This window comes from Poecilia latipinna, unplaced genomic scaffold (genome assembly GCF_001443285.1).
Source record: "Poecilia latipinna isolate Pla-1442-1.1 unplaced genomic scaffold, P_latipinna-1.0 Scaffold245, whole genome shotgun sequence".
NCBI lineage: Eukaryota > Metazoa > Chordata > Actinopteri > Cyprinodontiformes > Poeciliidae > Poecilia > Poecilia latipinna.
Window position 1 is genome coordinate 310,035 of NW_015112861.1, and position 15,293 is coordinate 325,327.

Sequence of the window (15,293 nt, forward strand, 5' to 3'; positions counted from 1 at the left end):
AAAAATAGATCAAACAAATGTAAGCCGAGCCTGAAACTGGAACACATTTCGATAATATTCATACCTTTAACAACACAGTTGCCGTTCATCTCCTTATAGTTCCGATCGCACGTACATTTAAAGGATCCCTTAGTGTTTGTGCAGTAATGAGGACATGTGTCAAACTGGAGACACTCATTCATCTCTGGAAAACAAGGGAGAGAGATGTAACATCATTACAAATCTATATGTTTCCGTGTCACTGAAACAAAGTGCGGAGTTAAAACATGTAAAGGCCAACAACTTTAATTTTCTTTGCCCTGCACATTTCATACGAGGTGAAAAGTGTTTCATCTGTTCCTGGAAAGTTCAAGTAACTTGTGACACATGCAGAACAACAGAATTTTTCTGAGTACATTTCAAACGTTTTTATGCCTTTCTATTATTTTTCCTCTAAAAACCACTATCTGGTTTATGTTGGTTTATCTGCCCTGGAAAGGGTAACAATGTTCTTTTTAAATTTAAATTATTTCTCTTTATCTTCACTCATGGTGTTGAAGAGGATAACTATCTTTGCAGTTGAGCTAATACATCTATTTATTTGAAACAAGATTTTAAATTGAAAATGTTGCTCTTTTAATCAATATTGCTTTTGATTAAAATGCAATTAATTGTGATTCTTTAATTACAGACCCTGCAATTAACTCCAATAAAAATGTAATCATGTCCCACCACTAATTACTCCTTTTTGTTGATAATAAACAGACCTCTCTGATGATGAGTCGTCTACCAAACCATTGGAACAAGACAATAAAAAGTATTATTTCCATCTTGACATTTTGTTGAAGTTTTAGAGATTTTTGTTCATAAAAGTCATTCATCCATTGCCTTGCTATGAAATTCCCCATAATCTTAACCTTTAAAAGCCTACAAGTCTACAATTAGCAAAGGTTTTAGCGAATATGACTCCCACCATTTCCTAGCGTAACAAACCAACACAGAAATACTCATACGTTACCTTCACACTGGCCCGTCTTTTGGTTCCTCTTGAAACCAGGTTTGCACTGACATATCGCATTAGCATTTGTTTGGTTGCAAATTGCATCCTCCCCACATGGATTTGTTTTCTTTCCGCACACATCTCCACTGGAAACTACAAATAAATACAGGCCTTTGATTATGCCTCTGAATCTCAGTTGACTGCTGGGGTTTTCCTTTGATGTGCAACAGCTAAGAGTGCATCCTAATCACTCACACAGAACACAACACACCTCAAACATTTATTATCACAAACAACAAAACCTTGCATCTCAAATGAGAAGATTGCTGTTCTTCGCGATAACCTCACAGGGAGCCACGCTGCATCTCTTGCAGGAGCTTCAATGATATCTTTGCAAAAGTTACCAGCTGGTGTTCTTACATGACTTGCAGTCCTGCTCGTCTGAGCCGCCGTCGCCGCAGTCGTTGAAGAGGTCACACTGAAGCGGCATCGGGATGCAACGTTGATTACTGCAGGTGAACTCTGTCTTGCCACAAGGCCGAGGCCTTCCAGCTACCACCTCTGCTTTGAGAAAAAAAAAAGGAAAGAAAACAAAGAAAAGTAAATATAAATCTTTTTTGTAAATATGGAATTAAAACAACTGAAGAGTTAATGCAATTGCATTAACTCGGTTGTAACTGTCAGAGGCAGGTCAAACACTGGAACATTGATTCAACTCATTCTTTCCAAACTGTTTATGTCAAAAAGGGACAAAAATGTTTCGATATAAACCTGTTTACTTTTTAGTTCTCTGTTTTTTTTATTTTTTGGAAAATAATAAGACACTCGAGCTACTTCAATGTAGAAAAATCTAACAGAGTGATTAAATGGTTCTATTCATTGAGGGGCAAGTTCTCTGAACTATTTGTTTATACCAAGTGAGTATAAATCTGAGCTTGTTCATGTTTGTAATTCTGAAAAAGAAAGAAAGGTAGACCTGCCCTTTTCAAAAGCTCTGCAACAAACTTGTACCTGCTGTTTGTCAAAGTAACTAAGTGAAATGATAAGTAAAACTAACAAATGATAATTGGCATGTGTTTATTTGTTAATTTTAACATATTTTATTTATGAACGTCAATTTAAGTTTTAAAAAGTATAACATTTGGTAGTATATATATGCATGTTTTGTCTGAATGCGTTTAGTGTAATCTGCTTTTGAATCCAGTGCAAATTTTAGATACAAAACAGTTGAAAAAAATGGAGCAGTTTGGACTGCTTCGTACGTTTCCTCTTGGAAACACATCACACAATTATTGCCATAGCAAAGCAGAATTAGGCACACTTTCGTTATTGTTTATGTTCATTGTAATTTTATTTTCGCTATTTTGAGCTGACGTCCAAAACAAATTCAAAGTTAGTGTTTCAAGACCTTCTTAGAAGGTTTGTGCTTACCTAAGGCATAGACATGCAAGCAAATAATATTCCTCTATGTGTTCTGCTTTTCTCAGCAACACCATTTCTAGCACAGGTTAAAGCCGGTGATAATAAATAGAATTATTTAAGTCATGTCTAGGCTTCAATATTTAACACAATTCCACAGCAAATTTGGAATTGTTTTGATAAGTCATTCATTCGATATATTTGTTCCTTATATACCTGCTAGAATTCAACCTGAACTCATCTTTATACCATCACCTCAAAAAAAAAAAAAAAAAAAAAAAAAAAAAAAAAAAGAAATATGTAGTATCTTGTCCCATTGAGATAGGACAGAACCACTGTTTATGGTTTAGGATACAAATTTCATCCACGTGTTTGATGTGTGACCAGTGAAGTTTCAGCTAGCTAACCATTTGCCCATTGCAGTGTTTTTAAGTTTTTCATGATCTGACAAAACACATAAAATGTTTTATTCTATGTATTATCTTAAAACTTTCTGGGAGTGCATAGCTTGTTTCATACTATTCAGCAGTGGGAATATCATCGATCACTACACAATTAGAGTATTGGCATATGTCAGTGTGAACAAAGTTCAGGGCTGTTCAACTAAAAACACAAACTGAAAGAGTGCAGTGTGGGATTTAGAGTGTTGCACTTCTTCCTTGCTCACAAAGGTATTTTCTCAGAAGTTACTGTTATTGGCTTTGGAGTTCTGATGTTTGCTTGATGCCGTTGCTCAGCTTCACTGCACACTAAATTGAAATCCTCACTTGATCCAAAGCATTCAGCACTGCACTCCCAGCAGCTGAGTGGATCTCATACTGCAGAGCTTATAAAGCAGTCAATCGATTAGATGTTAAACACAGGAGAAAAAGATGAGCAGCCTGTCCGCATCGTTCTTGATGGTAATGTAAGATATATGGACAAAGCAGTGGGTGACGTGAGTTTCAACTGTAGGCTGCATGAACTCCAAGCACTGCACCATATATACATAAACAAACTGTCCAAGTGAGGGCCATTGATTGTAATAACTTTAATGCGCTTAGAGACGGATGGCTTATTGGCAAAGACTAGAATTTGTATAACTTGGATTGACTGCAGTACAAAAATATTGACTGTCACATCCCCACAGCAAATGACAGTTAATGTGTCAATTTTCAGTTTAAAGAATGTACACAATCACATCTTTTCTGCAGCTAGTCGAGAAAGAGGTTATTATCTTAGCGGCAGGTAAAATTGCAGTTTGATTTTCATCTTCCCATTTTTTTCTGTGTATTGTAAAAAAAAAAAAAAAAATGTATGTTTGGCACTCTCCAACAATGTGAGAATGAAAAGGAAAGGAGCATAATGAAGTGATGGGGAGGAGGATGATGGGATTAAGATGAAATTGAGGAGATGGATAGATGGAAGAGGCAATACAATGGTGAGAGGTAATGGACTGAGGTAAGAGATGGATGAGGGTCTCAATGGAATCAGAGAGAAAGATGAATGAAAGACGAGAGAAACAAGAGAATGATGGAAAACAGGAGCTATTTCTCCTTTTTTTCTCTCTGTGAGAATTTACAGACAGCTTGTGCTGAGGAAAGATATCAGGACACCAGAAAAGGGAGAATCAAAGCGTTTGGAAACATTAAAATGGGTATTTTCACTTTGACATCAAAAAGGGGACACAAAAGCTAAAACTATTTTGCACATTTTTTCCCTGACATTGAAATGAAAAAAAAAAAAAAGAAAAAGAAAAAAGGAAGAAATAATAAATAAAAAGCCACAGATCTGAACATACAGTAAGTGGAAACAATATCTGCTTCAATGTTTATCAACCACCAAGTGTTCATACATTTTCTACATAAACAACCTTTTTGCAGAATCAAATGTTTGCTTCCTACCGCATTCTTCTTCATCCGAATTGTCGCCGCAGTCATCCACTTTGTTGCAGACTTGGTCCATGCGCAGACACACATGATCGTTTCTACAGCGGAAAGGCCTCGTAGGTGGGCAAGGAAGCTTAGCTGGAGGCCAAAAGATGCAGAAACAAATTAATTTGCTGTTGGGATTAAAGAGAGGCGGCAACATCTTTTCTCTAGGGGTACAGAGAAGTAAAAAAAAAATGCATCAGGTGGCTTTTAGGTGTTATCTTGTGAGTGGTATTTTAAACTTACCACACATTTCTGCATCTTCATCAGAGTTATCGCCACAGTCATCCTTGCCATCACATACCCATGTGTGGAGCTTACATAAGGTGTTATTACAGATGAATTCATCGGCTCGACAGAAAAATGTTCCTGCAGTCACATAAAGTTTCCAAAATTTTTAGCACAGCAAGTTAGGTAAAAAAGTACATTTTTAGATATCATGGAGTATCTCACCTTATTAAATCAAAAGGCTAAAACTCTTTCTGTATTGAATCTTTAGCTACATTTTCATCTGTATTATGTTTGATATCTATTCATCTCCTGTGCTTTTGCAAATGTCATATTACTGGATTTACTTTGACCTTCTAATATTAGATGTTAATTTGTTTTGCACAATTTATTTTATGAATGCTGCAGCTTTTAGCATAAGCTTTTATATTCATAATAACATTCCAGTCAGATATGATTGTTCCTTTTTATTCTTGAGTGGACTGAAAATACAAATTCTTCCACTTTTGAAAAACAAAAACTGCGTTTACGAGCTTGATTTTTTTGTGTGTGACTTTGATAAACAACACAGGGTCAGAAATATACATACAGCCTAAAAAAACACACACATATCTACTGACCCATATATATATATATATACCCTTTCTTACAGGGAAAGTTAGATATGGTTTTTATAAGAGGCTTTTAGACCAAATAGGTGGGTATGTATATATCTGAGGCTTTGTTTCTAAATGTGGGCCTGTCTGAATTGAATAAAAATAGATTCCCAGAATTGTATTTTTTGAAGTTCTCTATAAAATAATCATTTCATCCTGGAAAAAGAAAGCATCAAATACATTATTTAAAAAAAAAAAAAATCATGTCTATTATGAGTATACCTAACCTTCTACCTGGAACTATATGATATAACATATTGCGGTATTATTTAAGTGTTTCCTTCTTTTTACCATGGTTGCAGTTTTCTTCATCGCTGTGATCCATGCAGTCCAACACGTCATCACATCGCCAGCGTCGAGGGATGCAGTGAGCGCGATTCAGGCACAGAAATTCATCCTCTCTGCACTCCTTCACACAACCAATCTGTCCAACAACAACAAAATACAAAATCCTCAAGTAGCAACCATGAAAAATAGACTCTTTACACAGTAATCTGTTGAAGCACAATTCACAATAAACACACATTGGTGTGTGATGCCTTTAATTCCTGGAAACGTGTGAAGCTGTACTGACCTCATCTGAGCCGTCAAGGCAGTTGTCATGTCCATCACACCGCAGGCTGGCTGACACACACCCTCCACTGGCACACACATACTCATTTACAGAGCAAGATGGGCCCACTGGAAGAAAAAGCGGAAGATATTATTTACGGAAGGCGCAGCACTTTAGCTTTCTTAACTATTACAAAGCTCTAGACTAACACTGTTCTGACAGAAAAACCAATGGTTTCTCTTAAAAGTATTTCTTCAGTGATGACAGGATCACAGCTTTTGTTTTTTGCTACAAAGCTGAACTGAAACAATATTTCAGTTCAGCTTTGTAGTTCAGTTCATATTTTCAGGATCTGCTTCTAAAACTGATTTGCACATTTCTGAAGGTCCCCTGAGAAATGTTCTTATCATGTATTTTGGTTCTGGGTGATTGTCTATATGCCAGTTGAAAATGTTTATCAGACAGGCAAAGACAACTAATGTTTTAATAAATTAAATTTTCAGTAAGACTTATCAAAAATGGAATAATAATCAATGGAATTAGAGTGTTATATAAAGTTCTCAGAAAAAAAAAAATTATAAAATGAGTCACTAGAAACTGTTACACAATGATTAGATAAGTGATTATGAAATATGGGCAGAATTTGGTGAAAGCTTAGAATAGAGCAGAGGAAATCTTAAAAATCCTTCAAATCAATTATCAAATAATAACCTATTGCCTAATATTGAGGGGCCACTTCACTTCCAATATATTTTCAAGCTAGACAAAGAGATATGGAGTTTGATAGATTTTTTTTTTTTTGGATTGTAAGATGTGCTTTTGATTGAAGCCTTTCTTCTACGGACATGAATAAAAACATTTCTGAATATCTGGAGGTGGGATGAACACTTCTAGTTTATTCATTATTCAATTCCTCTGATTCCTTTTCACAGCAGTCTGCCAAAGATGGATTGATTCTGTTTGTCGAAATAGAGATCCATTCACTTATCACTAGTTATAATGAGATAATATATCGACCTAAATATCTGAACATATTGTTTGATTACTTTTTTTTTCTTATTAGTGAGCCATGAGCAAAAATGTGAAGCATAACTTTTCATGAAGACCTTTTAGACTGCCCAGGGAAAAAGGAAAAAAAAATCCTTTTTTTTTTTTTGACAAAAAGATTTTTTTTATGAATAATTTTGGTTTTTGTACAGGAAACTTTTGATCTGAGAAATAACTCGCAGAACATGCAGCCATCCTTTGAGCAAAAATGAAAATCATTTGAGTTATTTTTGCTAGGTTCACACCTGTTCCATGGCAGCTTTTTTCATCTTCCCCCATCTTGCAGTCTTCTTGACCGTCACACAACCACTTGAGTGAGATGCAGAGGTTGTTGTGACACCGAAACTGGTCATCGGCACAGCGCGCCTCACAGCCTCTCTGAGAACAAATTCAGAGAATAAGAAAGTAAAAAAAAAAAAAAAGACACAAAAAATTATTTTGATTTATAATCATTTGTATTTCACACCAATGATTACACATTAGCTATAAAATCAGGAGTTACTTTTGTAAAAATAATGTGATGATCCACAAATTTTTATTAAAATATTAAAAGCTGATAACACAAGAAATAAAACATGTTTCTATACAGCTTATCTTAGGCAAAGTAAAAGGAAGATATTAGTTAAGCATATGGAAATCTATGATGTTTGTACTAAATGTAAAAGAAAAAAAAATGTTTTTGTATGGTGATTAGTGATACTAATCAGTTACAAATGAGGATTTTAAGTGATTAACTTTTGTGTCAAATATAGACAGGAAACTCCATTGTCCACAGTAAGAAAACCAAAGGTTTATGGAGAATGTCCAGACTAAGATCCTGCAGGATGTCCTTGACTAAGCTGACAAAGCAGTGATGGCTAACCATTCAATGAGGTTTTTGACTAGGTAGATAATGGGGCAGTAGTGGTTACAACATCAACAGCAACATTAAGGATTGATCAAAAAGGAACAGGACTCAAAGAGGAGGAAATCACTTGGACTCAGAAGAGCATAACCTTAGGAACAGCTAAGATCCTGCACAGAACATAAAGAACCCCAAGATAAAGTAGAAGTGCCAAAGAGGAAAGAGTGTTTGTAAAGCCTTGGGGTTGTTTTGGGGATAAGGACTGAAAAGATTTTCAATTTAAACATTGAGTTAAGGGAAACGAGGAAGAAATTAAGATTGCAAAATTATTTTAAAAGGATGATATTATGTATTTTCCAATCATTTAGTGCCATTTCATAGCACAATCAAGTACTTAAATTACCTTCAGTTATTAAATTTCCATATATATCAAACACAACATGAAATAAATTTGACTTTACATTTCATTGCTTTGAAATTGGACCAGTGTCTCTTAAAGAAGCTTCTACTCTTTCTGACACTCTGCCTTCAGCTCGTCGCCACAACAGTGCTTCTCATTATGGCATTCACAAACGTCCTTTGAGGTGTTGCAGTGAGACGTAGTTAGTTTGAAAAGCTCAGCAGACAGGTAGTTCAACCAGGTGTTTATTATTACTGCTGCTAATTACTTTGGAACCCTGTGTGGATGGCTTGGGGAAGGGGTGTTCTGTGAGGACAACAACAAGCTATGCTCAAGTCTTCAGTTGCAAGAAGCTTTGTAGAAATAAGCGGCACATTGTATAAGCAAGCGTTTAGGTTCCCTGAATGGCTTCTACGAGAGATTTAAGGATTTCTCAAACACGCAGGAAAGAATCAAAGGAACACTCCAAGTACCTTTTGAATACCTGGAGTGTACAAACATGATATACAGCTCAAAACAGTCGATTTTACGTAACCCCCTTTAAAACAACTACTTCATTTGGCTGATAATATGAAAACACCTACTAATGCCCACTGACATTTGACATATTAAAAAATAGCAATCTGTGTTGAAGCAATAAAACTGGTCATAACATGAAAATATGCGAATGTGGCACTATTCTGGAAAATGTTCCTGAACTTTAACAACTACTGCAAGCTAATGACATACTAATGCAGTCCTCAAACCTCACAGTCCACCCATAGCTTCAAAGGTTTGCAAATAGGTGAAGAGGCGGTGCTTTTATAAATGTGCTTTGAGTTTTCTAAAAAAAATAGATGAGCTGCTTTTAAACTCAGCTAGAGGACTCTGAAAAGAAGTTAATCATTACTTTTACAAAGTCATGAGAAACCCTCTTAGGTTTTGTTTTTTTTCTGTTAGGACTCGTGCCCAGTAGATGCACACACTCCTTTAAGATAATTAAAACCCGTTTATACCAAACTACCCCCAAATTGGACCATTCCTTCTGGGTGTTTATTTTTGACCTTAATTTAATGTCTTACACAAAGCATTTGCAAACATGAATTCCGAAAGCGAACACTTGGGATAAACTTCACAAAGGGTTAATTAGGGTTGAAGCACCTGCATGCAAAGAGATTACATATAAAACAAATATTATGAATGTTAAAGAGGGAAAAATGCTAAAAAGAATAATGAATTTTAACAACAAGCTTTTATCCTTGTATTATGCATCACAAAACAACATTATCTGTAATGGGGCTTTATTTCTTCATTTTTAATGCAAATGCTATTTTTCCATGCACTGTCAAAATTAATGCGCGTTTAGGTTCATTTTGTCACGTATTATCTGCGTCAAATTACAAAAGCAGTTTTAAGCTTTAAAAAATAAAGATATTCAGGCGTCTGAACGAACTAAACAACCAGTCTTTGTTAGTTCTACAGGCATGAAGGATTAGGATTACCAATAGCAAATTAATATGGTTTTTCATGCTCTAGTGCACTGGAAGGTAGAATAATTCATCACAGTAAAATATCCTGTACTGTTCTGCAGTGCGACAACCATGGCGAGGAGATTTATATCAGCACAGTGAAATATAACTAAAACAGGAATTTTTTCAGAGCTAAATTTCATTTTTTTTCTACAACTGCAATGCTTAATTCAAACTTGAGCTACGTCTCTACTGACAAACTAAACTAGTGATCAGTTACGTAGAAAAATACATTACCTGTATGCTATAATTTGGCTCTGATCCACTGTAATTTATGAGTGTTGGTGACCCAATTATGTCGTTTTGATCTCTTTTCACAATATTACACTCTTGATAATGCAACCTTTAATTTTAATGCAAGCTACCTATTGACCCACTAATTACACATTTGCTAACACATAATGATTTAATGGGGTATGATGGACATCCTGTCTGTTCAGACTAATAAAAACCCATATGCCACACAGCCCAAAATGTAGGTGTGTCGTAGCTCTGCTTGTGAAGTCATTTTATGTGGCAAATTTAATTCTTAAAAATAAACAAAAACAGTAAAACTCAGGAACTGACCTCATCTGAATTGTCCAAGCAGTCATAATCTCCGTCACAGCGGAACCGGGATGAAATGCACTCTCCATTTGCACAGGCAAAGTCTTTGTGGTTACAGGTGACAGGCTCTGTATGGGAAAGAGAACATTCACCTTTTATTAATTCACACATGTTCATGAATTTTGTGCTAAAGCAATGGTAAAAATTATTACTGTTCTGAACCAATTCCAGATGCTAGTTTAACTTCAGATACATGTTGTTGGTTTACTGCAGTGGTTCCCACTGCAGTAAACGGGGCATCGACTTTGGGGGCATCGACTTTGGGGGCAAAATGAATGTACGTAGCTGAAAATAGACACCAACATCGGTAGCCTACAAGCTACTTGTTAAGCTTAAGGTTCTGTATTGATATTAGCTAGTCATCTTTTAGCTAACATTAGCTAGTCATCTTTTAGCTAACATTACCTGCATCCAACAGCTTTACTCAACTCAGTCGGTTAGTTTGGAGGGAAAAACTATTAAAAGTTCTTTGCGTTTTGCTGGTTTGCTGCCGTGATTCTAACACAAACCTACGTAGCTCCACAGCAGCAGCAGGTCTCCTTCACAGGTGGAAACCCAGCGCGAGCGTCGTAGCACTCATGTTGTGTTTAAAGGCGGCTCGGAAAAATAGGTTACAACATGTTAACAACGGATTAAACAGTTTTAACTGATAAAAGTGACAGAGGACACAGATATGGGAAGTGTGGAAGCCTCTACTGTATCAAATTGACAGAGGAATAACAGAGAGTTGGCCATTCTAAGGTAAAAACACAGCGCATACAGTGTTCATGTTTTTTTTTTTTTTTCATCCCGACGGCTTCCCGCGCCCCCCCTGCAATGATACGGTGCCCCCCCTAGGGGGCGCGCCCCACAGTTTGGGAACCTCTGGTTTACTGTAAGATACAGACAGGCTACGATTTTAAAGTAGTGCAGAAAATCTCTGTCATCGTTTACAACTTCTAATTCTGTTTGGTAGACTTTCTACCAGAGAAATCCTCTTCAATAAGAGAAAGCCAGATGGAGCACTGAGAGGAAATTAGTAATAAGGGGGTTGTGTGGAAAAGCAATGGCCAGGCTGATTACGTATTTATAATTATTACAACTAAGAGTAAAATATATTATAGTAAAATTTTAAGCTCATATTGCTCATTGGTTTTATAGAGTTTCAGTGTGGGACTTGCAATCTGCAAATAGATGTCCTTAAAAGGCTTGGATCGAATTCAGCTTTATGGATCAGCATATGCCTGGTAAAAACTTTATGTTTTATCCTTTAATGTCATTTTGTATTCAAAACTGGGAAAGGCTAAATCACTTCAGAAAAAATGCATCAGCATAAACATAAGAAAATCAAAATGTACCCATTGATTCAGGAGTAAGAACTTCTCACTGAAAACAAGAATCTTGTATCTGCTATTAGGGGTAGTCTCTCCCTACAGACAATATTAGACTGGTGCTAAACAGCTGGATTAGATTCATTGTCTGGGCCCTCCCTTGTTATCATGGGCTGTTAGCTAACCATGGGCATGTATTATGAGTTGTGCTGTAAGACAGACTCCCAGCAGGCATTGCAGCAAAATCTGATTTGCAGCCCCTCTACTGTCTGCTGGTCCAGCTGCTTTATGTCTTTTTTTCCATCCAACTCTTGACTGGCCTTTATTTGCATTTTAAGTGACATTAATAGGTTTGGAGGCTCGAGAGTCTAATAAATCATGGAAAATGTGCACACGCTGCAAAAAAAAAAAAAAAAAAAAGCACACAGAGAGTCTATGCATGAGCTCATACAACACACAGGCAAACGATTCCCCCCACGCAAATACAAAGAGTTGAGTACACAACAGGATGTGAGACTTAACAAGGCGGGTTAGCAGTGACATTTCATGAGGAGATAAAGTAGCCCAAGAGTCTGAGCTTAACTTTGTTCTCGGAAAAGAAGCACATATATTACGAGCGCGCTTAAAAGAGGGAGTTGAGTCATGTTGGATTGATAAGGAAGAACCACCCTGAATGCACAAAACTGCATATATTATTTCTGAGAATGGGACAAGGCGTTGTCATGGTTGGTGGGAAAAGCAGTCAAGTGTCCTCAAGGGCGTCAAATTCTTCACGGTGCGTGCAAAACATCAACAGTGTATACAAGCAAATAAACAGAGCTTAGAGCACGTGGAGTTGTCAGGTATACTCACTGCAGTTCTCCTCGTCTGAGCCGTCTCCGCAGTCATTCTGGCTGTCACACCTCCAGTGGTCGGGGATGCAGTTGTTATTCTCACAGCGGAATTCATGAGGTCCACAGGTCTTTTCATCTTTTTCATCAGGAGCAAGACATAGAGAAAAAAGCATACAGATGAAAATGGCTTCAAAGAGCATGAATATTAATGCAGCACTAGCTATCATATTTTTAAAGTGTAATCATCGTTTCCTCAGGGTTTCCCTGAGCAAGTCTGACTGTGAGCTCAAAACACAGTATGCATTCAAAAAGCTAATAAACCGTAAGATGAAATACCTGACTCTGCTGCCAGGTCTGCTCAGCCGATCGCTGACAAAAAGTTGGCAAAATTGAACATTTCTAAGTATGACTTGTGTTTCCTTTTAAGCCACATTCAAGCTGTGATTCTGCTCCTTTCAGCATTATCGCAGACGAGACGTGACGGTGATCGAGAAGTAAAATGGGAAATACTCTACCATACTGTTTGGCTTTCTCTTTTTGGTTAGTTGCTGTACTGAAAATGTATACTTCTCGAGCATTCCATACTGTTTTGTTTTACTGTTCTATTTTAGGTTGTGATTTCACAAAATGTACTCTTGATAATGTCACGGTTATGAAAGAAAAAAAACAACTTTTGATCAATTGAGCAATAAACTCAAGATATTAACAGAATGGGTTGACTCAGTTAAGTCTGAAGTTTGACTTAATCTTTCAGGATATTTACAGAGAAAACTAATATTCTCAAGGGATACTTTTCAGGGACAATAATGAGGATAGAACATCTCTGTGTGGTTAATTGTCCACTATACAGTGTAGGCTGCTATTGCTGACACACTATCTGGGATAAAATTATGAAAAAAAAAATGCTGACTCGTGCAGTGGGAAAAGTTTCTCAAGTATTTTAATATGAAACCATAATTTCTAGGCACAACATGGATTAAGTCAATATGTTTGTGTTTTGAGTCAAATGTATTTTCTTATTAAGTTGAAAAAAGTAAGATAGAAACAGTTCAGGGTTGCTTTGGGTGTTTCCATCAGAAATTTTGCTCTGCATTAGTACATGGATAAGTCAATGGAATCTTAAGTGAATTATACAACAACCAGACTAATGTTTATTTAAAATTCCATTTTTTTTTTTTATACAATTCCATTTTTTATTTTTTTAAATATAATTATCCTGACTTTTAATTTATAAAAGTATTCTTTCAGCTGACATCATCCAGGGATAATAGCCCCGGTGACGTTATCAGCTAGGAAAGAGATGTGGGTGAAGAAGTGGGTGGCAGATTCTGCCTGAATCTCTTTCTTACATGACAGCAGGCGGAGAAACAGGAAGGTGCAAGAGGCAGCAATTCATTAGGGAGCAGCTTGGGTGCATTCAGCATTTAAATACATGTATAAGGGAGAATAATTTGGAAATATGACTCTTTTGGGTCAGAGCTCATTATAAAAGTGACAAGAACAACTCTCTGTGGCTATCAGAGGTATTTTAAGTGTAGAAAAAATAGGCATAAATGAAGATATGTCATTTGCTAAAAGTTTGTTTGTGCAAACAATCTGAGGAGCAAAAACCATCTGTGATAAACATAAAGTGGCTCATTTTACTTTTACTTATTTAGCTTTGCTAGAGGATCTTCTAAGGTCATCACTCATAGAAGCACAAGTACAAAGAACAATACTACATGAAACAGACTGAGATTACAAAGAAATCCATGGCATCAAAGCATAAGGACCAGAGTAAGAGGAATATAAACTGGATGGTGTTTAGTCAAAGCCAGTCCCAGTCCTTGTCTTTGTGCTCTGAAATAGTGGCCACAGTCGCAATATGACATGACCGAATCCACTCACATAATAAAAACAAACTAACTGGACATAATTCCTATGTTACAATTGTGCAGAGAAAGGAGACAAATGTCCTGAAAGCAACTGAAGTATTCCGAGATGTGGTGTAATTTAAGGGAAATATGGAGAAGTGAGGGTTTGTGGGAGTTATTTAATGCCTGGATGTCAGTGAAAGAGGTAGAAATAATTTATAAACAAGAGATACGGAAGAATCTAGTATCAGGATTCCAGCCTGATATCCATTTCAGTGATCCACATTGACTGCTGTCACTTTGCCTTCTCACTGCTGGCAATAAAATTGTCCTTCATTTTCTCCAAAATCAGTTGATGTGATGCATGTATCAACTAGAAAAACAAAATTACTTAGAAAAACAAAATCACTAAATAATATTTTTAATCTGTTCAGTTTATTAGCATTTACATATTACTGCTTCAGGGTAATTACGAAGTTAGTTTAAGATTATTTCTGCTTTAGTCCAATGTTTTGGTGCTTCCTTGCATGGAACTCACACCTCACTCTGCCTTTCCTCTCACTTTTTGACTTGATATCAAAACACAACAGAACAAAACACTAATTAAATTTTAACAGTAAAGGCAAAAAAACCCAAAAAAAAAAAAAAAAAACAAAAAAAAAAAAACAATAAATCAGTCTTGGTTGTGCTGGTTGTTGCATCACAGGCCATGTTCAGATCTGCCAAGCCCAGGCATTCTGGAAATGATCAAATCAAGCATTGCCATCACACTTAGGCAGAACTAAATATATGTGTGAAAGCACAAAAATCAGATTGAGAACTGCTTTCAGGCCGCCTAGTAACCTGATGACTAGACAATAGCGATGTCACATGGACATCTTTGCTTTAAAAATGTATATTTTATAAATAGCTTATTAAAAAAATCTGGCAATCCTGTTGGCCCGTTTAAAACAACCAGATATGTGAGGGAATAATTAAAGTTTTTTTTTTCTCCTGCTGACAGTTTTAATGAATTCCTTGTTGAAATCCTCATAAATGAAGAAACAATGTTCTATTGGGACTGATAAGGATAAGATATGGGTTTCTCTGCTGTAGGGCTGTTGTAAACGAATATTTTAGTAATCGAGTAATCTATCGATTATTCTTA

The 15,293-nt window shown here is 36.3% G+C and overlaps 1 protein-coding gene across 1 annotated transcript in view; it reads right to left on the reverse strand.

Moving 5' to 3' along the window:
• Positions 1–15,293, reverse strand: part of lrp1bb (low density lipoprotein receptor-related protein 1Bb) — a gene marked incomplete at its 5' end in the record, with an annotated part of 155,067 nt that overhangs the window by 28,354 nt on the left and 111,420 nt on the right. The window contains 10 exons of the mRNA XM_015032561.1: positions 65–184; positions 998–1,132; positions 1,400–1,540; positions 4,282–4,404; positions 4,555–4,677; positions 5,484–5,616; positions 5,767–5,873; positions 7,038–7,170; positions 10,112–10,218; positions 12,313–12,429. Of these exons, the coding sequence (XP_014888047.1) occupies positions 65–184; positions 998–1,132; positions 1,400–1,540; positions 4,282–4,404; positions 4,555–4,677; positions 5,484–5,616; positions 5,767–5,873; positions 7,038–7,170; positions 10,112–10,218; positions 12,313–12,429 (1,239 nt within the window). The remainder of the gene's footprint in view (positions 1–64; positions 185–997; positions 1,133–1,399; positions 1,541–4,281; positions 4,405–4,554; positions 4,678–5,483; positions 5,617–5,766; positions 5,874–7,037; positions 7,171–10,111; positions 10,219–12,312; positions 12,430–15,293) is intronic.